This window comes from Dromaius novaehollandiae, chromosome 7 (genome assembly GCF_036370855.1).
Source record: "Dromaius novaehollandiae isolate bDroNov1 chromosome 7, bDroNov1.hap1, whole genome shotgun sequence".
Lineage (NCBI taxonomy): Eukaryota > Metazoa > Chordata > Aves > Casuariiformes > Dromaiidae > Dromaius > Dromaius novaehollandiae.
In genome coordinates, this window is record NC_088104.1 from 26,455,585 (window position 1) to 26,469,788 (window position 14,204).

General features: G+C 39.9%; 1 protein-coding gene across 3 annotated transcripts; it reads left to right on the plus strand.

The window, feature by feature from the left end:
- Positions 1–13,417, plus strand: HNRNPA3 (heterogeneous nuclear ribonucleoprotein A3). 3 transcript variants are annotated; one of them, XM_064515002.1, is made up of 12 exons: positions 1–134; positions 3,719–3,830; positions 7,922–8,044; positions 8,131–8,277; positions 8,363–8,573; positions 8,800–8,889; positions 8,968–9,060; positions 9,141–9,251; positions 10,324–10,470; positions 12,213–12,338; positions 12,418–12,488; positions 12,575–13,417. In XM_064515002.1, the coding sequence occupies exons 1-11, from the start codon at positions 85–87 to the stop codon at positions 12,468–12,470; spliced, it is 1,263 nt and encodes a 420-aa protein (XP_064371072.1). In that variant the 5' UTR covers positions 1–84; the 3' UTR covers positions 12,471–12,488; positions 12,575–13,417. The 3 variants fall into 3 exon arrangements, with proteins under 3 accessions (XP_064371072.1, XP_064371073.1, XP_064371074.1); XM_064515003.1 differs by having other exon boundaries at positions 2–134; positions 9,171–9,251; XM_064515004.1 differs by lacking the exon at positions 9,141–9,251 and having other exon boundaries at positions 3–134.
- Positions 13,418–14,204: the final 787 nt, after the last annotated feature.

The following is a 14,204-nucleotide window of genomic DNA, read 5'->3' on the forward strand; positions in this document are numbered from 1 at the left end:
CGTCACGTGACTCCTCCTCCGCCCTCCCCCTCCTCTTCCTCTCGGCTCCATATTGATACCGAAGGAGGCGAGTCCGGTCACAAAATGGAGGTAATTGCCTGCCGCGTGGAGGGAGCGGGATCCGCTAAGCTAAGGCGAGGCAAGGGAGGAACGGAAGATGAAGCAGTCTTCCCCACCCCCCCGTACTAGTAGAGATGCTTAAGCTCTCCGCTAGTACCCCTGGGCGGGAAGGAGGAGTGCTGGGCGCGCCGGGCTGGAGGAGGGGGCTGGGGCGGGGGGGAAGGGGGCTTCAATGGTGCTCTTCGCGCTTCCCGCCGCCTTCGCTGAGCGGCGATCGCCGTTGACTTTTTGTTGGGCTTCTCCCGCGCTCTAGGCTCATTTCCTTTTTCGCTGCGAAATGGCGCATTAGCCTGCAATGGCGGTCGCTGGGAGGAAGGGGGAGGGCGCGGGAGCGTCTGCGCTTCCTCCGTACGTCCCCTGGGGCACGGTGGCTGCGGCCGCCATTTCGCTGCGCACCAACGTGTGGGTGGGTGGCGCAGGGCTGGCCCTCGGCTTGAAACGGGGCTGTGGGCATCAGAGTCCCCCTCCGCCATCCTTGGGCGAGACCGAAATGCTTTGGCGGGTGTTCAGGCGGGGGGGGGACTTACAAGTGTCATTGTTCCTATTTTGTCTGTATGGCCCCAGTAAAAGCGGTGCGGAGTGCTGCGCCAGGGGTATTCTTCTCCCACCTGTTTTCTTGGGAAGAGACTTTTAGAGCAATACGGTTGTATAGGGCCGTCCCCCGCTCCTCGCTGAAAAAAGGACTAGTACACGTAGCAGCACCTCCCTTGGCCACCTCCCCCACCTCCCCCCTTCCCTAGGGGAGTTAACACGTGTAGTGAGCTTTTGCTGACTGGGAAGGGGGGGAAAGGCTTACCGCAAAGCTCTCTCAGATGCTTTCTCGTTTCTCTTTCTCCTTTCCCAGCTCCCCCACCTATACATGCACGAGAGCCACGACATTCAGTGGCCTCCCGCCATGATCCTGGTAGGCAACACAAAGAAGCAGCCCCACGCGGAGCTTGGTTCAAAGTTTCCTTGACTTGAATGAAATTGCGATTAAATTTGTACTAGGGCAGTCATCCACATCCTACCCAGAGGGAAGATACTGTAACGATAGCCCCTTCTGCTTTTCTTCCCTTTTCCCTCAAAACCTAAGTTTTTTGTTCAAATGTTTGCAAGTAATGCACGGTGAGCAAAATTATTGCAGTATTTTTCTTGGATATCTTGGCCCCTTCCTTTATTGCAAGCCAAAACCTTGTGTAATTGAGAACAGAGGAAACCAACAGCTCACACTAGCTTCTGTTCCTGCCTTAAAAGTAGAGAAGAAACTGGATCCCTTAGCAAAACAGCTAAAAATAACTCCACTTTCCATGTAAGCAATTGTTTTAGTTGCTTCAGGGTTGTTGCATAGTTTGACAAATGGGAGGGATGATGACTTCAAAGCATTTGAACATGCTTGAATAAAGCTTGGAAACCCATCACATAAGTTATTAAGCTAATATCTTCTTGTTTTTTTCCCAGCAGACGTTCCTGTTGGCGTTGGGAATAAACTGCCAACACACTTAGAGCTGAAAATCTATTGTTTTGCTGCTTTAACTCTTAGGTTTGGCACGATATACTGTATGCACATTAGGTCCAACTTTAGCTATTTACAAAAAAGACCAATACATCTCCATAGTATTCTCTGAATGGACAGGTAAACTTTCATCTTGGGAATGTCTGTTTCCCCTCTACTATCTTGCTTATTGCCTCTGTAAGAGATACAGTAGTATAAATTCCTCTGAGTAATGAGGCATCCCCTAGTGGCTTTCCATTCACTATAGCTAGCAGATTTGTTCTGAGATTAACTTTCAGTTTTGTGGTTAAGTTGTAGTATACAACTGTTTCAATGCTGGTTTAACTCAGTTGATAAAAATGTTCTGAATATTTTAAATTAAAGTTGAATACAGTATTTTGTTGATAGCAAGTATAAAAAACAGTATAAAAATGTCTTAAATTTCTGTGATAAAAAATAGGAATAGGGCTGTGTTCCCCTTTAGTGGGTCATATGCATTAGCAATGAGACAATTCTCTTTTGCTCAGCTGGCCTTAAGAGGCCATCACAGCAGAGATTATGCCTATGAGCTGGCCAACATGGAGTCCCACTGGGGAAAGCAGCAGGTGACAGTATGAGAGAGGGACTGCATACTTTTCATGTTTTCAGTAGATAACTAAATAGGCTTATCCCTTCTCGCCTGAACAATTCCCAAAGATTTCTGTTGCCATACAGCTACTTTTTCAAAAGCTTTTGACTTGTCAGTACTCTGTTTCATACCTCTGCAGCATGCTTTAAAGAATTTTAAAGCTCAGGAGGTATTAGGAGACTGTGCTCTATCTGCTCTCCTTTTGCTAATGTTTAGTTTGAAGGATTTCGAGAGCAGGCTTGACACTTCTGTAGAGAGGTATACAGAATTCTTAATGTTACTTCATAAAAGCTTTAAAAAGTGTTAATCACGATGCTTATGATTTTTGCAACTGGATTTAATTTGAAGATCGTCATTTGAAGCTGTATTTCAACATGGAATTATTTTAAGTAATAATTTTCCCTCTGAAGAACAGTACATACTGGTCATTAAGAGACCTGCCTGCCTTTCCCAATATAGTGTTTGCAGGAATAAAGCTTTAAAAATGCACCTAATCTTGTAAATATCCATGATCTTTGTGTAGCACAAATGTAATTTTACAGTAGCACATTGTTCATTAGTGTGTGTTCTACTTTGGCTACTGTAATAAATTTTAAGCAACATCCAAATTGATGAGGAAGTGTTGCCAAAGATACTAACACAGTATAGTAAGACAAATTAAGTAATTTAATGATCTGAGTATACTTGAAATAAAGATTGAAGGGAACATGCTTTGTTGTTTGAATGCTTACATCTGGATTCATTCACTAACCTTATTTGTGAAATACTTGCTTCTTTTTGCAATGGCATGTTACATAAATATGTTAGTATCTTTATTGTGAGCAGTTAGGCATGGAAATAGAACATTAAATACATAATTTGGAAGCAAAGGAGTATGCCAGTTGACCAGTATTATACTACAGATTACTACTGATTAAAGTTTCAAATCTTGCAAGTACCAAATTAATACAAAATTTTTGCACTGATAATTTAAGGAAAATATTTTTCAGTGCAGAAAACATTTTTAACACACCCTCTAGCGTTCCAATTTTGTAGTCTGCTGGGTCACTGGTAACAGTAGACCATGCATAAGATCACTGGTAATAAGCCTTGTTTGTAAAACGTTAAATATTTAGGGCATAAAATCTAGAGAAGTAGAACTTGATTTGGGTATCAAAAGTGGAATTTGCTTGCCCTGTACCAGTTGTTTTCATTATAGTCATGTAAAACAACATTTAACATAGTTTTTTTCCTGCAGATTTAAGTTTTAGATTGTTCCTGGTTATTCTAACAATTATAAACAAACCTTTAGTAGGATAGCAGATATTCCTTCTGCAGCTCTTCTTAACTGTGAGCAAAATAGGCTGAGGATTTTTACTGTATCCTTTTAAATATTTATATTTTTAATTTAACACCCCCCCCCCCATTTTCTCCTGTAAAGCCATTTGTTCCAGCCAGAGAAGGCCCTGTTTCCTAGGATTTGGAGTAAGTGTTGACTTTTCCAACTTGTTTTCTAGGTTTCCTAGATTTAAAAGAAAGGCTGATTCAGAGTACCCTTCCAAAATGGCTGCTCTTAAGGAAGAAAGAGAGGTTGAAGACTACAAGAGGAAAGGAAGACGATCCTCACAGGTGAGACTATTGCCTTTTTTATTAAAAAATGTAGTTTTAAGGAGAAAAGAGTAACAAAACTGACTATTTCCATCTGATGGATGAATTCTGAGCTTTTTCTGCCGTCTTCATCCCCATATTAGCAAAATAACTTTAAAATTAAAAAAAACTTTAGATTTTAAGGAGTTAAGCATTAAGCATAGTGGGGAAATTTTACTTTCCTAGTTTTCAGTTATAAAAAAAGTGATCAGGTGTGTCCTTATTGTTCGTGATTGGAACAAGGTGTAGCAATTTTTCAAGAAACTTTTGCACTCATAACATCAGCAGGACCTTGACTTTTTCTGATCTTCAAAATTCTGTTTTTAATTTTAGTGGGAATAAAGACAGGTTCTTTTTAATACAAATGGCTGCCTAATACTGCAGATGAAAATGAGGCTGTACTAAGTAAAATTATTTGTTTTCTCATGTTTGTAGCAGAAATGTAGACTGAATGAGGTGTGTGATGAAGGTTGGGACTGTTCTGGGAGGATGGGGCAGGGTGCAGAAATGGGAGGGGAAAGGAAAGCCTTGGTACTGTTCAGAAATAATTTTATGACCAGCAAAGAGGCTGTTAAATATGCTTATATAGCCTCTAACTGAGCTCTTTTCTGTTTCTTTATATTGATTTATTTCCTTTCTAACATTCGTTTTCCAGCATGACTGGATATTTTAGCTAGTTAAACCATCTTTTTTTTGAGGTGATACACTACTGTAATCTGAGAGGGCAGGTACTTACTTAATTCTGAACAAACCTCATTTGAGTTGGGTGTATCCTGTAGCATAAGTTTTTTTGTATCAAAGTATTGTGCTTAAAGTCCTTCTGAAAAGAATGCATCAATTGTCAGGTTATGGTTGGGTTTTAGATACAATATAACTTTGATTACTCTGCTGTCTGCAAAATAAGCTTTTGTAGTTAACAAAAGTAGCTTTGCCTGGAATGTACTTAAAGGCTATTAAGTTACTAGAGAAAATGTTTCACAGAGAAAGTTTATTAGGCCCTTCTTGTCTGTAAGCTTTTGAGTGTCAGGAGATAGTCCAGGAACTGGACTGCCTGGGGGATTGGGCAGTTTAACTTTACAGGTTTCACTGCAGATAAATTTCAGTGTAGCAAGAGGCATTCTGTGGAAACTTGTTGCTGTTAGCTTTTTCAGAGATATAGCACATGAGAGTAACATGAGGACAGTGCCTTTTGACGGAAATACTGCAACTTCAAAATGTTGTTTATCCAGAGCCCCTGTCATATGAAAATTAAGTTTCTGACCAACTCGGAATGAAGGTGATACAGTGTACCGGCAGCATTGTGCCAAAATTGTGAGACCTTTTTGACAGAAGATAACTTTTACAGGAGTCCCTTGACTGGGAGGGGAATGGCAGTGCTATGGGGTTCCCCTCCCTCCCCCTCCCCCCCCCCCCCCACACACACAGAAAAGAAGGTTCACGTAGACTGGACTGAGTGTTTGGGGTTTAGGTAGGACGTGGGAGGCTGTAGTTCGAACAGTTACTTCGAGAAAGGATGTTGCGGATGGAAGGAAATGCCTTCCCGAAATGCTGGCCGCTGGCGCTGGCCTCCATGCGCGCGGGCAGCGCTGCTGGCGCCTGCGCGCTGCTGCCCGCCCCGCCGGGCGGGGAGAGGAGGGGCACTCCCGCGGCGCCGCTGCGGCGCCGGGACGTGGCGGGGGGGGAGGGGGGCTGCTACTGCGCATGCGCATTACCGCTCAGCCGTGGCCCCGCCCCCCTCCGACTCCATATTAAGGATGGAGGAAACTAGGTTGCTCACAAAATGGAGGCGGTTGGTGCCCTGGAAAGCGTTGGCTTGAGGGAGGGAAGTCGCTAGCAAGGCTGAAGGAGAAAAAGTCCCCGCCTCCTCAGAATGTGTAAAGATATTTGGGAACTCCCCTAAACTGCTTATGAAAAGAAACAAAGTGATTTGCTGGCTGCAAGAAGGCTGAGCTTCCCCCACTTCCCCCCCCCCCCCCCCCCACGCTGCAAAAACTGAGTACTGTGAAATGGCGTGCTGGCTCGCAGTATCGGCTGAGTGGGAGGGAGCTTGCTAATCCTATTGCAGCCCATGTAGTAGCTACAATGGAGAGGAGGAAAGGAACTGTGTCGTGCAGGGCTTGCTGCCCAGAAGAGTGCTGTTATGACTAGCCTATTGCTGAAGGACTAAAAGGTAGCATTTTACATGATGGAGAGCAGCGCTCTGAAAACCCTGGTTGCTCTTATCCCCAGTAAGAGCAAAATGCCTGAAAAAATACCTTTCCGTAAGAAACTGTTGTCTTCCACTTCTGTGAAGAGCTTCTATAACACAGGGAAGCTCTGAGGGTAATAATGTCTTCCTATGATGGAAGAGAGTGACCACAGTGTGCGACAACTTCTTTTGGCTTTGGGAAGCTGTAATAGCAAGTGTTTTTCCTCCGTGATGAGAACTGCAGTTCATGTGTATGTAATAAAAATGTGAAGGAAAAGCAAAACCCTTTTCTGACAGGAGTGATCTGAAGAGTTCTGTTGTCATTTTTGCAAGGTAGAAGTGATTTGAATTGCTAATAGACAACCCCATAGCCATAAGTAGTGTCAGAGAACTGTAAAAAGTCAGTGCCTTAAATTGAAAATTGTTACGCAGAATACTGGGTATTAAATTTGCTCTTTTAAGGAACTGAGAATTAATTCTCACACAGATAAACCTCTTGCTCAGTTTTGAAGGTGTAAGTAAGACCTGTGGTTTCCTTGCCAGACAGCTCTCCATAATCTTAGGCATTGTTTCTTGTAGTACAATCTGAACATTATAAACCATTGGATTATAAAAGGATTCTAAAAGCAGTAAAAGAACCCTGAAGCAGTGTATAATTGAGAAACTGTTTTGCTATGTATTGCTTCACAAATTTCATTGCTCTCTAGGGCAGATGTAGTGCAGTACATTTTTCTGACTGCCCCCCCCCCCCTTATTTAAACAGTGACAGGGGTAAAGCACTTCGCCTGTACATTTGAAGCAAGATGTATGTAAAAGTATAATACAGGTACAAAGATGCATATGTAAAAGGCTGTGATTTGATCTGTCCATTTCAACTCTCCGGCTTGTACTGCTAGTCCGAATTAACTCACTGCAGCAGAAACAGTGGATCCTATTGCGCATTCCTGCTGCAGAATTGAAGTCATGCAGCAGCTCTGGGCAGCACCTTTGCTGTGGAGTGGTTTGAATGCACAAAAATATTAACAAGCAACTACATTAAAGTCTTATTTATAAGTTGCTTTTGTTTTAAGATGTGGCTGATCAGGTGTAGGTGATACTGTAGCTTCAATTACACTGAAGTTTTTCAGCTGTGCTTGTTAAGACACCAGTCTTACTCTAGTAGTTAGTCCCCACTCATGATCAAATTCCTAACCACCTGTTACAGTATCATTTTCTTAATAAAAATAAGTCCAAACTGATTCACATTTAAGAGGTATTTCCCACAACACTGAAAGCCAGATAGGTCCTTCTACTTTCTTGTGTGGTCTCTCAACAAAGTTATCTCAATACAAAATTTGCACTTTTAAGGAACTAAGAATTAATTCTTCTCACACAAGCATAAAAATAAGAATTTTTTTTAAATGTTTTAAACTGGATACTACAAAAGACTAGACCCTTGATTTGGACATTTTACCTTGAACACTTTTCTTAAGTTTTTGATGACTTCTCATGATTATGTTTTATAAAGTGTTAAAACTTCCTTTTATCTTGCAGTGGTTCTTTGCAAATCCCTACAGAGCAATTTGCAACTTGGAATTAAGATAGACATAAAATGGAAGCACTTTGGGGGGGAGAACAGAACAGTTCAGTACACTGAAGTTTCTTCTTACTATTGTTTGCATTTGAGCATTCTTAAGTTGTTGACTAGTTACTGTTTTAATTAAAACCACACCTCATTAAGTGTTAAGTTCACTACACTGCTGTCTACAATCATTAGAAGTTATTGTTTTTGTGTAAATATGTTCCACCTTTAGTTAGAATGTGCACACATCATTTTTAGAGTTAAAATTACACAGAGTTTCTGTGATTTGTATTCAAAAATGTATTTGATTTTTTTCTTTTGTAGGGCCATGAGCCAAAAGAGCCAGAGCAGTTGAGAAAGCTATTCATTGGAGGTCTGAGTTTTGAAACAACAGATGATAGCTTGAGAGAGCACTTTGAAAAATGGGGCACACTCACAGATTGTGTGGTAAGGTGTCAAATATTTGTGCTTTTGGAAAGATACAGGTACTTAATGTAGTATAGGAATGCAGTGTCCCTTCTACATTTTTGCAGGTGATGAGAGACCCACAAACAAAACGTTCCAGAGGCTTTGGCTTTGTGACTTACTCTTGTGTGGAGGAGGTAGATGCTGCAATGAGTGCTCGACCGCATAAGGTTGATGGACGCGTGGTTGAACCAAAGAGGGCAGTTTCAAGGGAGGTAAGTTAGTGTTTCAGTTAACTTTATTGTTTCTTAATGTGTGCCTAGTTATGTAAAGCGCTGAATATCATTTTTGGTATTGCAGGATTCTGTAAAGCCTGGGGCACATCTCACAGTAAAGAAAATATTTGTTGGTGGAATTAAAGAAGATACAGAAGAGTATAATTTAAGAGAATACTTTGAAAAATATGGCAAGATTGAAACTATAGAAGTCATGGAAGACAGGCAAAGCGGAAAGAAAAGAGGCTTTGCTTTTGTAACTTTTGATGATCATGATACAGTTGATAAAATCGTTGGTACGTAATTCTTTAACAAGAAGTGGCATAGGGGATAAACTAACTTTAGTTCTCCGAAAAGCAGTGCGTGGAATGTAATTTCATAAATCAACTGCTTGACAATATTGCGAGAAATGGGGTAGATTTAATACTTTAACTATGCTCATGCTTTACATTTTGTTAGTGTTTTATGGTATATTTGTAATGATTTGTTTTTCTAACTTTCCAATTTTACAATTATCTCTAGTTCAGAAATACCATACTATAAATGGACATAACTGTGAAGTGAAAAAAGCACTCTCAAAACAAGAGATGCAGACTGCTAGCTCTCAGAGAGGTAAATTTAGAATTATGTATGATAATTTTATATCAGTGGTTTTCAATTAATATAATTTAAGCAAAATATTTTTTTTAGGTCGTGGGGGTGGCTCAGGCAACTTCATGGGTCGTGGAAACTTTGGAGGTGGTGGTGGAAACTTTGGCCGAGGAGGAAACTTTGGCGGAAGAGGTAGATTACTGGAATGTTTCTCTAAAACGTGTCTTTTCATTTGCTGTCTCTGTTGGCTTTAATACTTAATATGTGTGCAGGAAAAAAATCTCATCTGTTTTGTGTTCCAGGAGGCTATGGGGGTGGTGGTGGCGGTGGTGGGAGCAGAGGAAGCTTTGGGGGTGGTGACGGATACAATGGATTTGGTGATGGTAAGTGTACTCCCCCCCCCCCCCCCCTTTTTTTTTCTTAATTTTATAGCTGGCTTTAAGTCTTATTCCCATCTTGGAAGCCAAGTCTACTTTGGTGATAGTTTTTTACCTTGTCAAGCGTCAAGAGTTGGAGGTTCTTGGTTTTGTTTAGTTTTCCCTTCTCCCCTCACTCCCCCAAACGTGGTGGAAAAAATTTTTCCCCTGCATTCAGCCTTTAAATAACCTCGTGTCATGAGGTCATGCTTCATGCTGTGAAGCAGCTATATATCGTTATTGAGAGCAGGGGAATGAAGATTCAGATACCATTTAGGATGATTAAATCTGTGAAGTAAAGCAGTGACCAGCTGTCTCTTTAAATTATACCAGAACTCTCTTTAAATCAACGGTAAGACTTCTCATGCGTTGGTATTATCTTTTCCAAGATTAAATTGGGGTGAGTATCCAAAACGAATCTGAAAAAGGCTGTTGAAGTTGCCAGTCAGCCAGCTTTGAAAGCAGCATTTTCATTGAAATGAATGGCAAGATAACCCGTAGTTACATATGTCCTGATTCTACAAGCAGTCATACTTAGTGATGTTGAGTTCTCGGGAACTATTTCCCAGTTCAGAACTACTCCATGAATATGTCTGAGACCAGGTCAGCACCTGGAATATTAAGTCTTTCAGATATGACTTTGGTGATTGGAAAAAAGATCATCTGGTAGTTTTGGCACAAGTTTAAGCAAAGCTGTATGTCTAGATCAGAACTGTAAACCAGAATTCTTTTGAGGGCTTTGCCGAAGTACTTTCAGTTTAGAGGTATAAAGAGAATGGAATATAGTACTGACAGGAAGCCACTTGTGTAAAGATGCAGTTAACATAGATAACGGGTGGTGGTGGTGATGTTATGTCTATGGAATTTGCATGAGCAAGAATTAAATTTAATATTACACTTCTAACATAGACAAATGTTTTCTGTTTGGACTAGATAATTCAGGTAAATTATAACTGTTTTTGTTGGTTTTATATATGGGCTTTATCTTACCAGTATTTAACTTCGATATGCTTAATTTGACTCTTCTCTTTTTTTGAAGGTGGCAACTATGGAGGTGGTCCTGGCTATGGCAGCAGAGGAGGTTATGGTGGTGGTGGAGGACCAGGATATGGAAACCCAGGTGGTGGATATGGAGGTGGAGGAGGAGGATATGATGGCTACAATGAAGGAGGAAATTTTGGTGGTGGTAAGAAGCCAACTCTAGTTATCCATCCCTTTTTTTTTTTTTTAATCAGGTCTCAGTTGTACAATACCTGAAGGATGATAATATGTAAGAGAACTTGTATAGTTAGGTCCTGACAGAAAAGATTATGTAATGTAAGGAAAGTTCTGTCCTATCTTGATAAGCTCTGCTTAAACTATATAGCATTGTTTTGCCTGAAGCTTATATTTCAAGAAGCAGCAGCTGTAAATCTTGAGTTTGGAGGTGGAGTAGGAGAAAAGGGAAAAACTTTACTAAGAGCAAGAGGAAAGGTTTCCCTTGACTCTACCCAGCCCTGTTTGGACTTGTATGTGAAGTTATCATGTAGATTTCTATTCTAACTTTTCACCATTTGAAGGGCTCTGTTGCTGTCAGTTATCAGTTTATGCTGTCTAGATCGTGTTTGCCTTGGTGATTTTAAGTTTGCGTAAGCTTCTTTTTTTTACTGTTTTCTTGTGAAATGAGCAACTCAAATTATATTTTTAGAAGCAGATTTTTTTGCTGTGACCAGACTATATCTGACTAAACTCACATTAAACTTTTAACGCTTACTGTATAAAGAATTAGGTAACCTTTGCATATTTTTGAGATGGCTATTCTTATTTGCTGTACAAGGTTTGTATGTGTGATCTACAGATAAAGAGGAGGTCATTTAGCGTACTAGTGACCATAGACCACATGTCCAGCTTGGGATGATGCAATCTTACATAATGTATTGGAATAAAGGCCAAGACTAAGTTACAGAATTTCACTACTAAAGATGTGTCAGTTATGGATGATGGAAATTTCACTCCACAACATAACTGTGCTGATAAAAATCCTTATTGTAGAGCAGCGGAACGGCTCAACCCTCAATTCTTGAACACCAATTACTTAGACTAATAGAACACTGCATTATAGTAATACTGTTTTACAGCATTAACTAGAATAAATCCTTGATAAATGATTAACATCTTCCATTTTAATATCTAACCAAAATACAGCTAGCCTGTCCTGTTGAGTAATCAGTTCAGCAGTGTTCCTACTCTTTGTTAGTGTTACGTTTCCCTGAAGGGTGTTCTGAACTGTATGGTTAATTCTTAAATTTGGAGCAACTTCTGTGGAGGCCTGTTATGACAGACATGATGTTTCTGATCAGGGTATCCCACAACTACAAAACCAGCTTAGAGTCTTTACTACAATGGTTGAGGAAGGAGTAGTAAGAATTTGCAAGGACTAGTGCAGGTCTGGGGAGTTAATCTGATGCAAATCTGCTGAATACTAATTCATACTCTCTGAGATATTTATTCAGTATGACCCTCACAGTTCTGTTACTTTTGAGAGCAAATAAATTGTGTGCTTGGTTTGTGGTTTACATTGTTGTCATACGCGCAAAGCACTAGGCAGTGGAAGGATGATGGTGAAACTCACGTGCTTTGCTGAGTTTAGAGGCAATCATTAAATTTGGCCTACTGTGTTAACTTCAGATTGCCTATTCAAATCACTTTAAGTTTTCTGATTTAGTGTGGTATTTTTCACCTTCAATGAAATATGTGTTTCTAATCTTGAAAATGTTAAGGATTTTCCCTCATTGGTGCATTGTGAGTAGAGGTAGAATGCAAAATGTTTGCAATTCTTTTTAGGTTGTTTTAAACAGCTGTTGAAATTTATGTTGAATCTCTAAGTTGACAAGCTTCACGTCCTAAGTATTGAACACAAGTGGGTTTATAAATCTGCATTTGTTTCAGGTAATTATGGTGGCAGTGGAAACTACAATGATTTTGGCAATTACAGTGGACAGCAACAATCTAACTATGGTCCCATGAAAGGTGGTGGCAGCTTTGGTGGCAGAAGTTCAGGCAGTCCCTATGGTGGTAAATACATTTTATATTGAAAATATTCTTGATTAAGCTTTCTTACTTGTATATTTCAATATATACACTTTTTTTGTAGGTGGTTATGGATCTGGAAGTGGAAGTGGGGGCTATGGTGGTAGAAGATTCTAAAAATGCTACCGAGAAAGGGTAGGTGTAATGCATATTTATAATGATGATGAATAATGTACAACTGTTCACTGAGAGTAATAATTTTCTTATCCTGTATTCAACAGGCTACAGTTCTTAGCAGGAGAGAGAGCGAGGAGTTGTCAGGAAAGCTGCAGGTTACTTTGAGACAGTCGTCCCAAATGCATTAGAGGAACTGTAAAATCTGCCACAGAAGGAACGATGATCCATAGTCAGAAAAGTTACTGCAGCTTAAACAGGAAACCCTTCTTGTTCAGGACTGTCATAGCCACAGTTTGCAAAAAGTGCAGCTATTGATTAATGCAATGTAGTGTCGATTAGATGTACATTCCTGAGGTCTTTATCTGTTGTAGCTTTGTCTTTCTTTTTTCTTTTTATTTTCCCATTACATCAGGTATATTGCCCTGTAAATTGTGGTAGTGGTACCAGGAATAAACAAATTAAGGAATTTTTAACTTTTCAATATTTGTGTAGTTCAGTTTTTCCACATTTAGTACAGAGAATTCTATAACAGAAATAAAATGTAGTTTAGGGTGTTTCCTTGTTAGTTAATAGAGAGGATTAATGCATTTCTCAATTACTATTTTGTATTAATTTAAAGTTAACAATAGAAACACCTATTGATTTGCAGTCTTAAGGGGTCTAGTCTCAGTGTATATATGTAACTGTCATTGACATGAGTTACATAGGCATACAGAGGGAAAACATCTGTATGTTGCATTATAGTTTGTTTAGATGTATAACTAGGATTGAGTTACTCAAATTAGTGTTTGTGAATTATAGAACTAAGCTTTACCTTCAAATGAAAATTTCAAATTACTTTTGGTTTGTGCATATTTTTTTAATTTGTAGTTCTGTATTAGTACTAGCTCTTCAAGAAAATAAGGCATGATAAATATTTTAACAAGACCAACTTTAGCCACATTCAAGCTGTCTCCAGTCTCATTTGAGATGTATAAGGGATAACTGCAGTCGCTCAAGTTTTGGGTGAAGAAAAAAAGAAACTTGTTTTTTATCTTTTTATTTATTGTAATTCCTGAGAAGTTAAAGGTGGGGGGGGGGAGGGGGGGAAATCAAGTGCCTGTTTCCTTGGGATATACATGATTCTGTTGAATAAAAGTACACTGTGGGGAGGGTGGCTTGGAATTTCAATCTCCTTCCCCTTCGTTTCTCCCCACTTCCCTCTCCCTCACACCAGACTGCACTGTTTCAAATAAAAGAGGCGTCATAGTGAGAGTAATAGGTATGTTCCAAAATAACTTAATGGCTATATACTTTCTTGCATGCACCCTAGGCAATTTTCTGGACACATTCTTCTGACTGGGAGCCAAGGGTAGCACAGGTGTAATCACTGACAGTCCCAGGTAATGCGTTCCAAAAGCCCATTCATGATGGGCTAAGCAGTATAGTTCTCAAGCTTTTTTCCCTTGTGAGTATCTAAGCTCAGATAAGAGCTTGAAGATCAGAAGAAAACACAACCTAGTTTGTATTTTACTGATGAGAAGCACTTCCCACGATATAGAACAAAACATGGTACAGTCTTAAGTTTCCATAGGTAAAATGATAGTGTGTTACAATTTGATTTGATACACTGGAGTAGCAAATCTTATCAGCACATATGGCTAGAAATTGTACTCAATTCTCACTTCTGACTTCCAAATTAAGGCGCTACCATCTGTCCTTTTCTCAGCTGATCTGACTTCTCTCTCAGCTATT